We start from the raw sequence: 15,313 nt of genomic DNA on the forward strand, positions 1-15,313 counted from the left end.
GGGGCTATTTTTTCCCTGTTGGCACCCAGGATTCAGGTTTCGTGCAGCCAATGCTGGGGGTGAGATGCGCTGTGGAAATGAGGTGCGTGCTCCCACTCCCAAAACTGAGGTCGAAGTGAGCACCCCTGACACCGCCGCTGCCATGGCTGCCCACTCCTTGCTAAGATGGCGCAGGGCTGGAAGCTGTTCCTTACCTTGCGCCACCTGGCTTCGGGATTTAGGTTACCCAGCAGTTATCTATGGAGTGAGCTTCTCTCTCCAAGCATGGTTAAGTGTTCTTTACCTCTTCCCAGAGACAGTACCATGAGCGTGTTCAGTTTCTCTGTCTCTTCCCTTTGTCTCTTGGGCTCCACATGCTTGCCCCGCATTGAGCTGGGGCTCCCACCTCCCCTGCCCATCTCGGGCTGGCCCGTTTTCCAATCTCCCCAGTTTGCACTCACTCACTCAGGTATCCTTCAGGTTCTCTTCCTTCTGGAGTCCGTATTTTCTCCATCCACTCTTGCAGATGAGAGTAATGTCCTTCTCAGTTCGATCGATGGGACAGATGAAGTTTACAGAGCTCCCTTCCTCTCTGCCATCTTGGCTTCTCTCCCTAAAATTTATTTTTAAATTTTAATTTAGTTTTTATTTTGATTATGATTTTGATTTTGATTTTGATTTTAAGTAGGCTCCATGCCCAGCATGGAGCCCAACATAGGGCTTGATCTCATGAACCTGAAATCAAGACCTGAGCTGAGATCAAGAGTTGGATGCTCAGTTGACTGAGCCACCAGGTGCCCCTAGTTTTTTTGTTTTTTAAATTTTTGTTTCTGTTTTTTAATTTTATTTCTAATGATAAGTATTATTACTCATGAAAAACAATAAATAGTTTAAATTACATGATGTATTTGCCATGATCTTTATTTTAAATTCATGAGACGCAGGATTATATGCATTATATCACCATGCATGCGTGAAAATCTTCTTTGTTTCAAACTTTATTTCAAAATAAAAATAATATGAAATTCCTATTATTCTGATTTTTTTTAAAGGGTGAAGTCGGCCTGCAGGGTTCTCCTGGACCTACCTTACTGGTACAGCCACCTGATTATTGTCTGTATAAAGGAGAGAAGGTAATTCCCAATCCATATGTTGCCTTCATAATTTTCTGAATACGAACCTCTGCCAACAAACTGTTGAGCGGCCACAGGCATCCCTACATCAATCCCAAAGCAACCTTAGCAGGATGTGTACTGTCATTAACCCCATTGTACAGCCTTGGAAAATGAGGCTTGGAAAAACTACCAGTGTTCTCAAGTTTATTCAGCTGCTGCATCACAGACCCAGGGCTGCTAAATGGTGACATGTCCTCCAGATGATAGTGCCCCATTGATATTGTCCTTGATACACTGGGCTGAAAAGACCCCTAGAAGTCCAGTTGTCCTTGAGATATTACATGTGGGCTTGACGTTTTGGTAATTGACAACGTAACAGGTGTGTAGAGCTGGACATGTAATAGACGTTTGGCAAATATCACTTCCTCCGTCATCCTGCGATGCTGAGGTTACAGATGCCACACACAGATTCTGCTGTCAGTTTTTAATGACTGGATTAAATTCCACTGATGTGCTCAAAATGAGCCACTCCTCTCAATGGCTGTGTTCCCAGCTTGCATCTGATGCCCCAGTCCCGGGACAGTCACGTCCCCTGCGCCCCACAACACTACACCTCTCACACAGGGCTAGTCTGAGTAGTGGCAGGTTACAAGTGCACCTGGCCCTTACTTGCTCGTTAGCGACCGTTAAAGAGTAATCCTTTATTTTGAAAATTAGTGAAATGGTTGTTGAAAGAGGTACTCTCTGAAAGAGATGGAATTCAGTATGTCAAATAATAAGAATAAGCCAGATAATAGTCATTGTGATTTTTAGGGCATCAAAGGAATGCCTGGTGTAACTGGACCTCCAGGACCACCGGGACCTAAGGTAATTCATTGAAATACCATGTTTTCATTTGTATGATATGCCATGTTAATTTAAAAATTTTTTGCACGGGTCTTTATTGTTGTAAATGCTAATGTACATAACTAGACGTTTTCCCTATTTTGTCATAATCCTGTAGGGCATCTATTCTAAAGTACTTGTTTCCTTTAAGCTGCTGACAATAACATTTAAATTTCATTTTGCTTTTGAATGCCATGTTGCTGCTTGAATGCCTCTGAATGTTGGCATCTCTTTAAGGGAAAACCTGGATTTGGGGCCAAAGGAGAGAAGGGTATTCCTGGCTTCTCAGGACCTCGGGTAAGGCTTGTCCATGCCATCCCCGCTGCCCCTAATGTCCCTGAGTTAGCTTTCTCTGTCGTATTTTTACAAAACTAGATCCATATTCTTAAGAACTCAAAAGTGGAGGTTTTCTCAAACGGGAACACTGTATTTTGGGTAAGAATGATGTAACAGCGACATATCTCAACAAAACATTCCTTCCGTTGACATCATTTAGATTAAACCAGACAAGCAGGAGATAGAATTGGTGGGAAGGAACAGGATTGTGGCATTTCCTGTGTGGTTCAGTGTCCGTGCAAATAGCAGCTTGGAATTGTTCATGAAAGCCTATTTGATAAAAGAGGGTACTGATCTACGGGCAGTGGCTACAGAAAAATCCAGCATCAGACCTCACACGTCACTACACACACCACCAATGGGGTAAGCACTGATGGAATCGCTGTGGAGGCTAGACCCCCTGTGGGCCAGGGTCTTGAGTTTATTTGGTTCCAGACTCCATAGCTAATGGGACAACATTGGCTTCCATGATCATTTTTACTGCTGATAATGCACAGAGTACCTATTAATCTCTAGACAAAGTATACTGCAATGATTCCAAAGAAATTCAGCCCAGTGCAAGCATTAGACTAAGTAAGTTAAAACACAAGAACAACAACAAAAATATGTTTTTAATTTAAGACACTGGCAAGGACATGCATTTTTAAAATAAAATTAAAGATCAGTTGAAATAGCAAATGTTATAAAGAAACAATCTACTTTATACATATTTCCTTTTATTCGGCTACCTTTGGAGACGAGATTGAATGTCCATAAAGCAATTTGATAAGGTGAAAACAATGCATCGAACTTGTTCGGGCACTGTAATTTAATTCTGCTTGTGCTGATTTTTGTGAATTTATTAGGGTGATCCTGGTTCCTATGGATGGCCAGGCTTTCCAGGATTAAAGGTAAATGTACACAATCATAGACCTGAGAAGTACATTTTCATTCATAAATATAATTCAGTGTCATTCAAAAATTGTACTAGAACAGGCATAAAAGTATGCACACAGTAATTGGCAAAGGAAACACATTTATTTTATGAATTGCATGATCTAGCTGTAGGTGTAAAAACTAACTTACAAAACTTCCTGAAGCAATCCAAAAGCAGCGATAAGACTTTGCACAGAATCTCAGTGGGCATGTGTCATTCAGATTAAAAAAGATTTATTTTTTAAGTATTTATTTATTTTTGAAAGAAAGAGAGAGAGACAGAGAGAGAGACAGAGAGAGAGGGACAGACAGACAGACAGACAGAGTGTGAGCAGGGGAGGGGCAGAGAGAGGGAGACACAGAATCTCAAACAGGCTCCAGGCTTTAATCTGTCAGCACAGAGCCCGGCAGGGTTCAGACTCACAAATCATGAGATCATGACCTGAGCCAAAGTCAGAAGCTTAACCAACTGAGCCACCCAGTCGCCCCTTACTTTTTTTTTTTTTAAAGGCATGTTTGTGGTTATTTGCAGGGAGAACCAGGACTATTTGGAGATCCTGGATCATTTGGATTTCTTGGCCCAAAGGTAAAACAAAACAAAACAAAACAAAACAAAACAGGCTTATTTGAGGATAGCCTGATAAAATTCTATATCCCTTATGTTAACTAATTTATTTTAAAAAAATATTTGAAAGAATCATTAAGAAACATAGCTTTGGAAAGCAACAGAGTTAATTTGGTATATATTATTTCAATGCATGTTATAAATGATTACATTTTATATTTGAGAAATGAACCTTTTGAAGGTGAATAATCATGAAAGTTTCCAAAATTCCATGGGGATCAGCTACTTTCCCAATTAAAATCAGAGGGAGTTGTGAAGTGCTCTCTGCTTTCACCGCTGCATTTTTTCTTTCCTTTGCACCTCTGTGACCTCACATCCAGCCATGGTAGCATATGAGGGCCACAGTATTTGCTGTTAAAATAAGATGTAGATTCAGATTTTGTAGGTGAATAGACTGTTTATCCCAAAGTGCCAAGTTTGATGTGAATGCTTGTAGTATATCTAAGAAGCTTTTTGGTTTCAGAGGTATCTAATTTATGGGTATGAAAAAATTTTTCAACTTATTTTTTTCCTTTTATGAGAGTTTTGCTGGTTGGTCATTTCCTTCAGCTTGCATGTAGAGGTGGGATGCTTCTTTTATTCCCAGAACTCTGTGCACCATTCTTTTTTCTGGTCAGCCTATAAGCTTAATTTCTCATATGAATGCACTCTTTGTCCTTCTAAGATTTAGTTACAGGCAACATGAGAAAAATATTAATATTTCTAAGAAAAGTGTATGAATGACTGATTTCAGGGGGACCCTGGAGATCGTGGGTACCCAGGACCACCAGGTGTTTTGATAACTCCATCTCTTCCGCTCAAAGGTTTGTGTTTAGCTTGGTTCCACCATCAATTATTAGGAAATGGGACTTGGGTGACCCTGACAGAGGGTGTGGCCTAGTAGTTGCATATTGACAAATGCTAAATCCAGTGATTTTAGCAAGAATATGTAACTTACAAGTGCAGGTTGATAAGTGCATCTAGACTATCTCTGTTGGCATAAGACTCCAAGTATTATTTTTTTAGTATGTAAGCTGTATGCAGAGATTTTTGTTATGTCACGTTTACAATTTTAATTGCTAAAAAAATGTTTCCAAACCGTCTAAGACCTACCGGGAGGCTGCCTCCAAGAAAAAAGTGACCCAGGTCAGTGAGAAAGATGGCGCTCGCTCAAAAGTCATGTGTTTGCAGAGAAGGGATCTAAGAGCCTGCACTGTTTTAAGTTTATTTCCTTTGAGAAAGAGAGTGAGAGGAAAGAGAGAGAGCATGAGCATGAGTGGGGGAGGGGCAGAGAGAGGTGGAGAGAGAGAACCCCAAGCAGGCTCTGCACAATCAGCATGGATGCCACCACGGGGCTCAATCTCCTGAACTGCAAGATCACAACCTGAACCAAAATCAAGAGTCGGATGCTTAATTGACTGAGCCCCTCAAGCACTCCTAAGATCCTGCATTTCTAAATGTGGCAGGAAATTGCAAGAACAATCTTTTAGTTATACTCATCCAAGCTTCAAGAGAAGTAATTGTGTGTGAATTTTAGAATGTATATATACATCGATTACATTGACACGTGTTGTTGTTTTGGGCAGGCCCTCCAGGGGATCCGGGGCGCCCTGGCCGCTACGGAGAAACGGGGTCTGTGGGACCACCCGGTCTCCCTGGTCCCTCAGGACTACCAGGGGCAACCTGTGCAGGTAGAAATCCACTGGTCTTTACACACCAGGTTTCCTACATCCTCATCCTCACTGGAGGTCTTCAACTCTAGCTGACACTGAGGCCAACTTGGAGCATCTCAACTGATGGCCAACCCAACCCAGATGAAGAATGTTGGGCATTCTGGAGCATGGACCTAGGCATCTGCCGTTATAAAAGCATCTCTTATTTCTAATGTACAGCGCGGCTTAAGAACCACTGAACTCAAACCAATTAATGGCTACTTGGAGGAAATCCAAGTCCCTTGGCTGTACTTCAGAAATATTCAGTCAGCATCTCGGGGGTGTAGTGAGGACTATGTGTGTATAAGAGGCATCCCACAAGATTGTCACAGGCAGATAAGATTTGGAAACTGGTGCCAAGCTCAAAGTACTTTTTCAGGTCTTTTCATCCCCTTGGAAAGGCTCTTCCTGTTGACATCTATTCGTTAAAATTAAGTTCCTCTTTATGAAAGATGGAAACACAATTATGAATTAAAAGATAAAACTATGATTCAGCCTTTGTTTAAAAATCAAAACCAAGACAACAGTCCTCACTACCGCCTCCAAAACAAAACAAAATAAGACCTTACAGCTCATGGTAACAGTTGAGGAAGCGCCTGGGAAAGAATCCTATTGACATAGGACTTTGAACTCCTTCAAGTGTGGTGCTAGTTAATATTCCCAAGTATGGCTAGGAATAGAAGTATAGAGGAGAATTGCATTTCAGGAACTCAGGAGAAGTCATCAAATGCGCGAGGAGAAAGTCTTGAATAGACGTAATTTTACTCAGTCTGTGTTTCTTGTTAAATTTACTGAGAAGGAGTGAGACGTTTCCTGACATTCATCTGTTAATTACAAAGCTCTTTAATCTTCTATGAATCTAGCTTCTACTTTGTAGGATCTGATAATGGACCATAAAGGTGGCGAGGTTGTGTTTAGTTGATTTAATCTGTAGATACCGATGCCTTGGCTTCATTGACCCAGGACTATATAAGTCATGGAGAGACTACTCAGTTGGTCAGGAATTATTAACCTCTGGTCTTAGATTTCTTCTTTGAGACTTACTTATAATAAAATAGTGGCTCTGGCAGATTGAAATCAAAACCCAGTGGGAGTAAACAATACATATCTCTAGCAGATTGAAAACTGAATATAACAGAAAGGCTCTTAATTCCACAAGATTTTTTTTTAAAAGAACTAACCCAATGGCTTTCAAGTCTTGACTACAATCTATTATAAAAAATACATTTTGTATTATATTGCATTTACATTATGTTGAACAATATATGTATCCATATATACGTATGATGGAAACACAAATTTCACTCGATAATACCTTTTTGGACATGATGTATTCTATTTTCTATGCCACTCTTTTGTTCTGAAAAAAATTTTTAAATGCTAGGCACAACTTCATGCTGCCAGGTCCATCCAATGACCTTAGAGGTTTGGAGACAAGTCTCAGGAATGACATGAAGCCAAGGCGACAGCCACGTCCACAGGGGCACATTTCATTTAAGTACACCATTGTTCATAGCCTTGTAAACATAGTGTTTACACTATGGACTAAAAACATTCCAGGTTCTACCACATACAAGCAGGGTGATCTTTTTTTTAGCATCTTTATTTTATTTTAATTTTTTATTTATTTTTTAAAGTTTACATCCAAGTTAGTTACCATACAGTGCAACAGTGATTTCAAGAGTAGATTCCTTAATTCCCCTTGCCCATTTAGCCCATCCTCCCTCCCGCAATCCATCCAGTAACCCTATGTTTGTTCTCCATATTTAAGAGTCTCTTATGTTTTCACCCCTTCCCTGTTTTTAAATTATTTTAACTTCCTTTCCCTTATGTTCATCTGTTTTGTATCTTAATATCCTCATATGAGTGAAGTCATATTATTTGTCTTTCTCTGACTAATTTCACTTAGTATGATATCCTCTAGTTCTATCCACATAGTTGCAAATGGCAAAATTTCATTCTTTTTGATTGTTGAGTAATACTCCATTGTATAAATATACCACGGCTTCTTTATCCATTCATCCATCTACGGACATCTGGGCTCTTTCCATACTTTGGCTATTGTTGACAGTGCTGCTACAAACATTGGGGACCATGTGTTCCTTTGAAACAGCACACCTGTATCCCTTGGATAAATAGCTAGTAGTGCAATTGCTGGGTCATAGGATAGTTCTGTTTTTAATTTTTTGAGGACTCTCTGTACTGCTTTCCAGACTGGGTGTACCAGTTTGCATTCCCTCCAACAGTGAAAAAGAGATCCTCTTTCTCTGCATCCTCACTGACATCTGTTATTGCCTGACTTGTTGATTTAGAAGCAGTGTGATCTTAAGCGTTTACTAAACCTCTCTGTGCCTCAGCTTTCTCACCTTTAGAGTGTTCTTGTTAGGGTTGAAGGAAGTAATATGTATACAGTTCTTAGAATGCCATTAACCATGTTAGCTATTATTGGTCTAAATTTCTGTACCTTATCTATAATGCACAAACTTTGCAAGACTGAGGGGTAAAGGTAATGTTTGAAAATATATGCAAAGCCCCAGCAAGCCAAAGCCATGCACACGGCAATGAATGCCATTAACTTAGCTAGTGTGCTACCTACTGATTACTGACAAGGTTTCTGTTTATTGCCGAATGAATTACCCAAAACCTAGTGGCTTAAAACACAATCAGTATATTACCCCTCACTCTGTGGTTCAAGAATTCAGAAAAGGCTAAGCTGAGGAAGTCTAGACTGGGATGGTCATAGCTATTTTATGACTGCTACGGGTACATGAGGACTGGCTGGGCATCTCTGTCCTGTGTCTTTCCTATAGTCTCATGATCTCTCTGTCTGGCTCTGTACTTATTTAGGCTTCCTTATCGCATGGTGGCTTCAGATCCGTGATATTGCTTCTATGGTGAATCAGGATTCCAACCCCAAGCATTTCAGCTCACAAGGCAGAAGCTGAATCATCTTTAATGACCTAGCCATGGTCTTTACATATAGTGTCACTTCTGCTGTACTTTTTAGTCCAGATTATAACAAAAGCCCATCACATTCAAGGGGAGGAGAACAAGAGTGTGAGGAATGAGACCTACCATGGTAGCCATCTTTGGAAACTGTAATCTTCCACAGAGAGATTTATACTCAGGAAGAAGATGCTACGAGAAGCGGTCACTCTCATAGGTCTTTAGCCAAAGCCCCCAGGAAGGGAGTCAGATGTCACGAGAAAGTAGGAGTTAGATTTTATTCACTTTGACCCCTGAACTCACTGAACATCTCAACATTCATTGAAGGTGTGTAATTACCAGGTATTTATTGCACTAGGATCTGTACATGAATTATTTTATTTAATCCTCATAACAAACCTCTGAGTAGATACAGATGATTAAAGAAGTTCAGTAACTTACTTAAGCACATATGGCTGGAGAGAGATTGGGTTCTAATACAGCACCACTATCCCTTCCCTAACCTAGCTTATTATGAAAGGTACGGTATTCTGTATCTTATGGAGATGATATGTGAGTCCATAATTTTATTCACTACATGTGCTAATATGTTCATCCAGATTATTTTTAACCAAATTTTCAAAGTAAGAAGATTGAAAAATAAGTCTGATTAAAACTTAGTACTTTTTTCTCTAATAACCCTAAATAATAGGAAAAAGGTAGAAAATCTGTTTCCTCAATATTTCAACTTGTGGGCTTGTTTCAAAGAAGATGAGGTATCCTTATGGCTGGGAAGTCAAGTTAATTTTGAAGTATATTTTTTTTTCATTAAAATTTTTTTACAGTCTAAGGAAGAATGTACTTTTGATTTAAAAAAAAAAAGTTTACTCAGAGAGTTACATGTGGTTTTCATTCTCAATTTCCTTTGGAGGCATAATGGGACCCCCCGGGCCAAGAGGGTTTCCGGGTCATCCAGGACTTCAAGGGGCAGCCGGTGTCCCAGGGAGAGCTGATGCCACTCCGGGGAAGCCAGGGGACCCCGGACCTCCTGGGTTGCCCGGAGCTCCAGGACTGCAGGGCCCTCCGGGATCCAATGGTAAAGTACTCCTCCTCCGTATTCATTGGCATTTATGTTGCATGTGGTATCTGTGGTGTTTTTCAGAAAGTGTGACTTTCTAAATATTTTTTATCATTATCTAATGTGTCATGAGCCAAGTTAGTATGATTAATAATAAAAAAGTAGACTGATATTGGATATCACATCAGCTAAAGCATAAGAAAATATTTGGTTGAGGATTTAAGAGTGAATGACAGAGTTTTGTAAATTACTACAATTTTTTGTTTTTTAAATGTAGATTTAATTTTTACCGGAGTTGTAGATAGAGTTGGATTGGAGTCAGGCATTTCTATGAAGCCCGTTGTGAAGAATTGCTGTCCCAGGCCACCCCTTCTCCTGTTCCTTCCTCTGCAGGGGCAATTATCTTCACCCAAGTCGTTGGAATCTTTTTTTATTTGCCTTTCTAGTGCCCTTAAGTGTACTTGTATTGCTATTTCTTTTTTCTTTATTTTTATTTTTTAATGTTCATTTCTTTGGTGGGGGTTGGGGGCAGACAGAGATGGAGACACAGAATCTGAAGCAGGCTCCAAGCTTGGAGCTGTCAGCACAGAGCCTGACACAGGGTTCAAAGTCATGAGCTGTGAGATCATGACCTGAGCCGAAGTTGGATGCTTAACTGACTGAGCCACCCAGGCGCCCCCTTGTATTGCTATTTCTAAATTCTTGACTTTGAGACTTATCTTTTGACTTCCTTCCATGGAAGATGAAATTAGCTCTTTCAGTCCTTCTCACTAGACATATGCACATTTTCTACTCCCAAAGCCTATTCAATATAGTTATTTTTAATTTAGACTACATAAAAGTATTTAGTTACACTGAATCGTTACATAAATGCTGTCCACCAGCTCGGCCATATAATAATAGATGTTATTACTTTCCTAGCATACCATTTTGTTAACAGTAGTCTTGTTTTCTTTGTGTGTTTGCTTGGTTTTCAATATACTTACTGTGAATTTAACCTCAAGCCATCTAGAATTGTATAAATCTCCATTCTAACTCATTAAATATTTTATCAGTATTATCTCTTTGAATAAATCTCTCCTGGAGCTTTTTAAACTGTTTAAATTAGGTCAGGTGGCAATTTTAAGCTGTCTCAGACACTGTTTCAAGATCTTCCTTTCCCATTATCCTGGGGATTCTTTCTCTCTCTTTTTCTCTTGCTCTATATCTGTTTCTCGGTGTCTCGGTTTCTCTCTCTCTCTGGGTCCCCTTGTTACCTACAACTCACATATCTCTATCATAATTATATCTCATATATCTATCATCATATGTCCTGAGAAGAAGTATACTTTACCTATCTCAAAATGCCTTTATTCTACTGGGGAATTTGGTTGATAGTTTGGCTGAATATAAAATTCCAGATTGGAATGATATTTTTCTACACATTGTCCATTGTTTTCTAGAGTTCTTACTAAGAAGACCAGTGACATTTAGATTCTTAATCCTTTGAAATATGTTTTCTGCTCTGAACTCTTACAGAATTTTTCTTTTTTTTTTTGCCCAATGACCTTGAATTTCACAATAACTTGCCTCTGTGTAGGCACATCTATAGGCACTCAGTGAGCTATAGTTCAAGCCAACACAAGTCCTCTATTTCTGGAAAAATTTCTTGAGATGTTTCTCTGAGGATACTTTCTCCTCCATTTCCCCCCTGTTTTCTCCTTCTGGAGTCTACATATTTGCCTGTTAGAGAATCCACCCTATATCTCTTTAGGCTTTTTCACTTTCTTATTTTCTGTAACACTTTCTGGTAGACTTCCTCAACTCCGTTTTACATCTCTACTCCAAAATTTTCCAATTTCTACCTTTACAATATTTTTTTTTCATTTCTCAGGGTTTTGTTGTTGCTATTTTTCTGTTTTAATATTTTCTTTAAAAAATTTTAGGTTTATTTGCTTATTTTGAGAAAGACAGAGATACAGTGAATGGGGGAGGGGCAGAGAGAGAGGGAGACAGAATCCCAAACAGGCTCTGTACTGTCAGCAGCCGGGCTTGAACTCATGAAGTCATGAGATTATGACCTGAGCGGAAACCAAGAGTTGGACGCTTAACCTACTGAGCCACCCAGACAATCCCTTAATGTTTTCTTTTGTAGCAGTCCGTTCATGTTTTAGGGGGTGAAATGCTTTCCTTCAACTACTTTTTAAATTATGTAGCATATTTCAAAGTTTTCTTCTAGCTACATTTTCTCTTTCCTCCAATTCTAAGGGGTCATAATTGCTGCTGTAATTTTTAAGAAGGGAGTTTTAATGACTGAACTATTTCTTGAACCAGTCATCCTATTTGGGGCACTGTCATTCTACTTCAAGGTACCAATTCCTGACCTTTGGGAGATTTCTCATGTAAATTGTGTTCTTCGTTCGCTCTCCCCACTGCTTGCTTAGAATTCAGCTTTTCAGGATCTGCTAGGTTCTTTCACACTTTTTGCTTTGTTTCCTTCCCCCCTCTTTTTTTTGTACTGTGGGCTTATACCTTTTTATAATATTCTTTTACTCATTTGCTGTTTTACTGGGATTTGGGGAGAATTAAGACCTTATTGTTTACATTTTATCTGTCACCCTTTATCAGATGTCTCTGAATTTTTGCTTTGATATGTTTTCTTAATTTGGTAATTGTTCATAATTGAAGGGGAAAAGAATGTTTGCTGTACAGTTATTTTTGTTTGTTTTTATTTCTTTATTTCTTTATTGTCTTTGGTTTTTTTTTTTTTTTTTGGTCCATCACCTTGCTCTACAACTCACTAAGTTGAGATTAGGATGTCTTTATCAACGGTGTGGTAGCAGCAGCATGCTGTGACAATTGTACGGTCTATTTGTACATACATTCTTCTAGTAGAGAGAAAGACAGTTGGGAAAGGAATGGAAGAAAGCAGGCTTAAAGGGAAGACAGGAGTGCACTTGGTCTGCACGAGACGTTCACAAAAACCAAGTGATTCTCTTATATTGCACCCTCCTTCCCCCCTTTAAAGTTATATATTGTAGTGTTGGGCACCCTGGACCACAAGGAATAAAAGGCAAAGTGGGTCCTCCAGGAAGAAGAGGCTCGAAAGGAGAAAAAGGCAAGTATGCATCAAAGATAGGCTTGCCTGAGGACAATAGCATGGGGAGGGGCATGGAGCATCTCACCACGATGTGATGCACACCTTAGTTACCCCCTTGAGTGCGCCTCTTCGTTATGTGCTTATGATGGGACAAGAACTTGACAAAAGTCAAGTCTTTGTATCTGAGAGTCTAAAGGAGACATTTACCTGCTGTGAAATTTGCCTCAGAGTGGAGACTTTTTTTCATGAGGTGCTCTTTGTGCCTTAAAAGAAGCAGAGATGGGAAGGTATTCATCTTTTATTTCATGTTCTGTCTTTGGGTCCATATTTCTCAGCATCATCAAATGCTTATGGCTTAGTGTTTCTCCACCCTAAATTGTTTGGTGCCTTTTTGACCATTTGGAACAGGTGGGTATGTGAGCATAAACAGTGCTGAGTTTGACTGTCTGAAAGGCACTTTTTTAGACTAAAAGTCCTGATGATTACAAAACACGTTGTAGTGAATGATCAGTTGTAATATTCAATGCAGTTAGAATCCTTTTTCACATATTATTTGTTTATTTGTTTAGAGTTTATGCTCTAACCCATTTTTTTTGGTTGTTTCTTCAGCAGGAACCAAATAAAAGGCTTTTAAACTTTTAAAAATAAGATTTCTTATTTTTGAAGTTCCTTTAGTAAAACTGTATATCAGTTTATCAGAATGAGTTTATTAAGACCCAAGACACCCCATTTGTCTAGAAATGGTATATCTGCCCCATGTAGACTATGCCTAGGTGTCCCTACACAGGGACCCTCCCCCCATCACACATTATCAATTATGGGAGATGAGAACCATGCACGTCAGACCCTTTGTGTTCTTATTTTCATTCTTGGTTTTGTTTAGTAAACGCTTTTGGGGATTTTATTCAGGAAATATGACAAAGCTGCCTTTTATCCTCTGTCTAGGAAACGCAGGGCTCTGTGCCTGTGAGCCTGGTCCCATGGGCCCACCAGGCCCTCCAGGACTTCCTGGGAGGCAGGGTAGTAAGGGAGACTTGGGGCTCCCTGGGTGGCTTGGAGAAAAAGGTTATCCAGGCCCTCCGGGTGCTGAAGGATCTCCAGGACCACCAGTGAGTAGCTCTTACCAGTAACAATCTTTCTCGTTAAAAGAGACAGTGATAAAATTCAACTGTAGCTCTTTCTGATGTATAGTGTGATATGTATTTTATGTTTTGAACCTATACGTATATTAATGACAAAAAAAATCATCTGTATTCATTCATTCATTCATTCAACTAATATTTATTGAGCACCTACTATGTTCCAGGTGCCATTCTAGGTGCTGGGGGTACAGAAGGGAGCAGAGCACAGGCTTTGCCCTCCCAGGGACTCCTGGGATTGGGACGGACACATACCATGTAGCAAATAGATGAGTACGTATGGCTGATGATGATAAAGGGCATCACCATCTAGTGTGGCTTGAGCGGCAGAGCTAGCTGAAGGAGATGAATCAAAGAAGTGGCTGGAGGTTATGTGGGGCCGTGGACCATGGGGCTTGGTGGGTGGGTTGGGTTTGGGCTTTTATTCTGGTTGACAGTGGAAAGTTTTAAGAAGAGAGAGACATAATGCTCTATGGCTGACATTAGCTTTGAATGGCTCATTCTGGTAGTTCTAGTAAGAACAGACAACAGGGGGCAAGGGAAGCAGGAGGGAGATGAGCTGGAGGACTACTGCAGGAGTCCTGGTGAAATATGAAGGAAGATGAGTTAGTTGGTGCTGGGTGTGACGAGAAGTGATTAGATTCTCAATATGTTTTGAGATTAGTGCTAATAGATTGGCTGTTAGGCTGGACATGAGATGTTAGAAGAAGAAAAGTAAAGGATAAGACCCAAATGGGAAAACAATGTGAAGAGTAGGCATGGAGTGGGGAAAGGAACTAGTATCATTGGGGCCATCTTAAATTTGAGGTGCCAGTCAGACAAGCAAGTCAAGGTTTTGAAGGATAGTGAGCTGGCATCCAAGTAAGAGATTCAGATGAGAGGTCCAAGCTGGAGATACAAACATTGGCTTTATCAGGGTTTATGTGATATTCTGTATCACAGAGTAGATCTGTTTTGAAATGGTTCCCATCTGCTGACCTTTGCAAGTGACTCAAGTTGAGGCACAGCCTTTCAGCAACTTGACTCCTCAGAATAAACTCACTGGCCCTAAGAGAATTACTCTAGAGGCTAGACACAGCCTGCCTGTCTCCTCTCAATGCAAGAGCCTTAATCCTGGGGTGACCTGGAGCCTAACCATCAGCCCCAATGTACTCTTTTTTATTTTCCCCAGCACATGCCATAAAAATAAGGTTCCTGTCTGAGACTCTTAAGTGAGGGTTACAGTTAGGCTCTCTCTCAGTGCCTCCCTCTCAACACACCTTGCAAAACACACTCGCAAAGTCTGCTTGACAACAAGCTAACTCCTTAATACATGTATGTTAAATGAGCATGGCTGTAGCTATTAAGTACTTTGCATTTTATAGTCTGTTTTTATAATGGCATTTGAGTAGTCATTTTTTTATAGTGGTGCCTTCATAAGAAGATGATACTACTGACTGCAAAATATTTTGGTGGCTTTCTCTTGAGTTGCTTCTCAGGGGAAACATATTTCAGGAGGAATTTCTAGTTCACCCAGGGTTGTCCTGGCTCAGCTTTATGTCATTCA

At 40.0% G+C, this 15,313-nt stretch overlaps 1 protein-coding gene across 1 annotated transcript in view; it reads left to right on the forward strand.

The window, feature by feature from the left end:
- Window positions 1–15,313, forward strand: part of COL4A4 (collagen type IV alpha 4 chain) — a 129,561-nt gene that overhangs the window by 57,903 nt on the left and 56,345 nt on the right. The window contains exons 14-23 of the mRNA XM_029933685.1: window positions 1,032–1,112; window positions 1,908–1,961; window positions 2,217–2,276; window positions 3,161–3,205; window positions 3,763–3,816; window positions 4,589–4,658; window positions 5,421–5,525; window positions 9,403–9,567; window positions 12,557–12,646; window positions 13,574–13,737. Of these exons, the coding sequence (XP_029789545.1) occupies window positions 1,032–1,112; window positions 1,908–1,961; window positions 2,217–2,276; window positions 3,161–3,205; window positions 3,763–3,816; window positions 4,589–4,658; window positions 5,421–5,525; window positions 9,403–9,567; window positions 12,557–12,646; window positions 13,574–13,737 (888 nt within the window). The remainder of the gene's footprint in view (window positions 1–1,031; window positions 1,113–1,907; window positions 1,962–2,216; window positions 2,277–3,160; window positions 3,206–3,762; window positions 3,817–4,588; window positions 4,659–5,420; window positions 5,526–9,402; window positions 9,568–12,556; window positions 12,647–13,573; window positions 13,738–15,313) is intronic.

The sequence above is a fragment of the Suricata suricatta genome, chromosome 3, assembly GCF_006229205.1.
Source record: "Suricata suricatta isolate VVHF042 chromosome 3, meerkat_22Aug2017_6uvM2_HiC, whole genome shotgun sequence".
NCBI lineage: Eukaryota > Metazoa > Chordata > Mammalia > Carnivora > Herpestidae > Suricata > Suricata suricatta.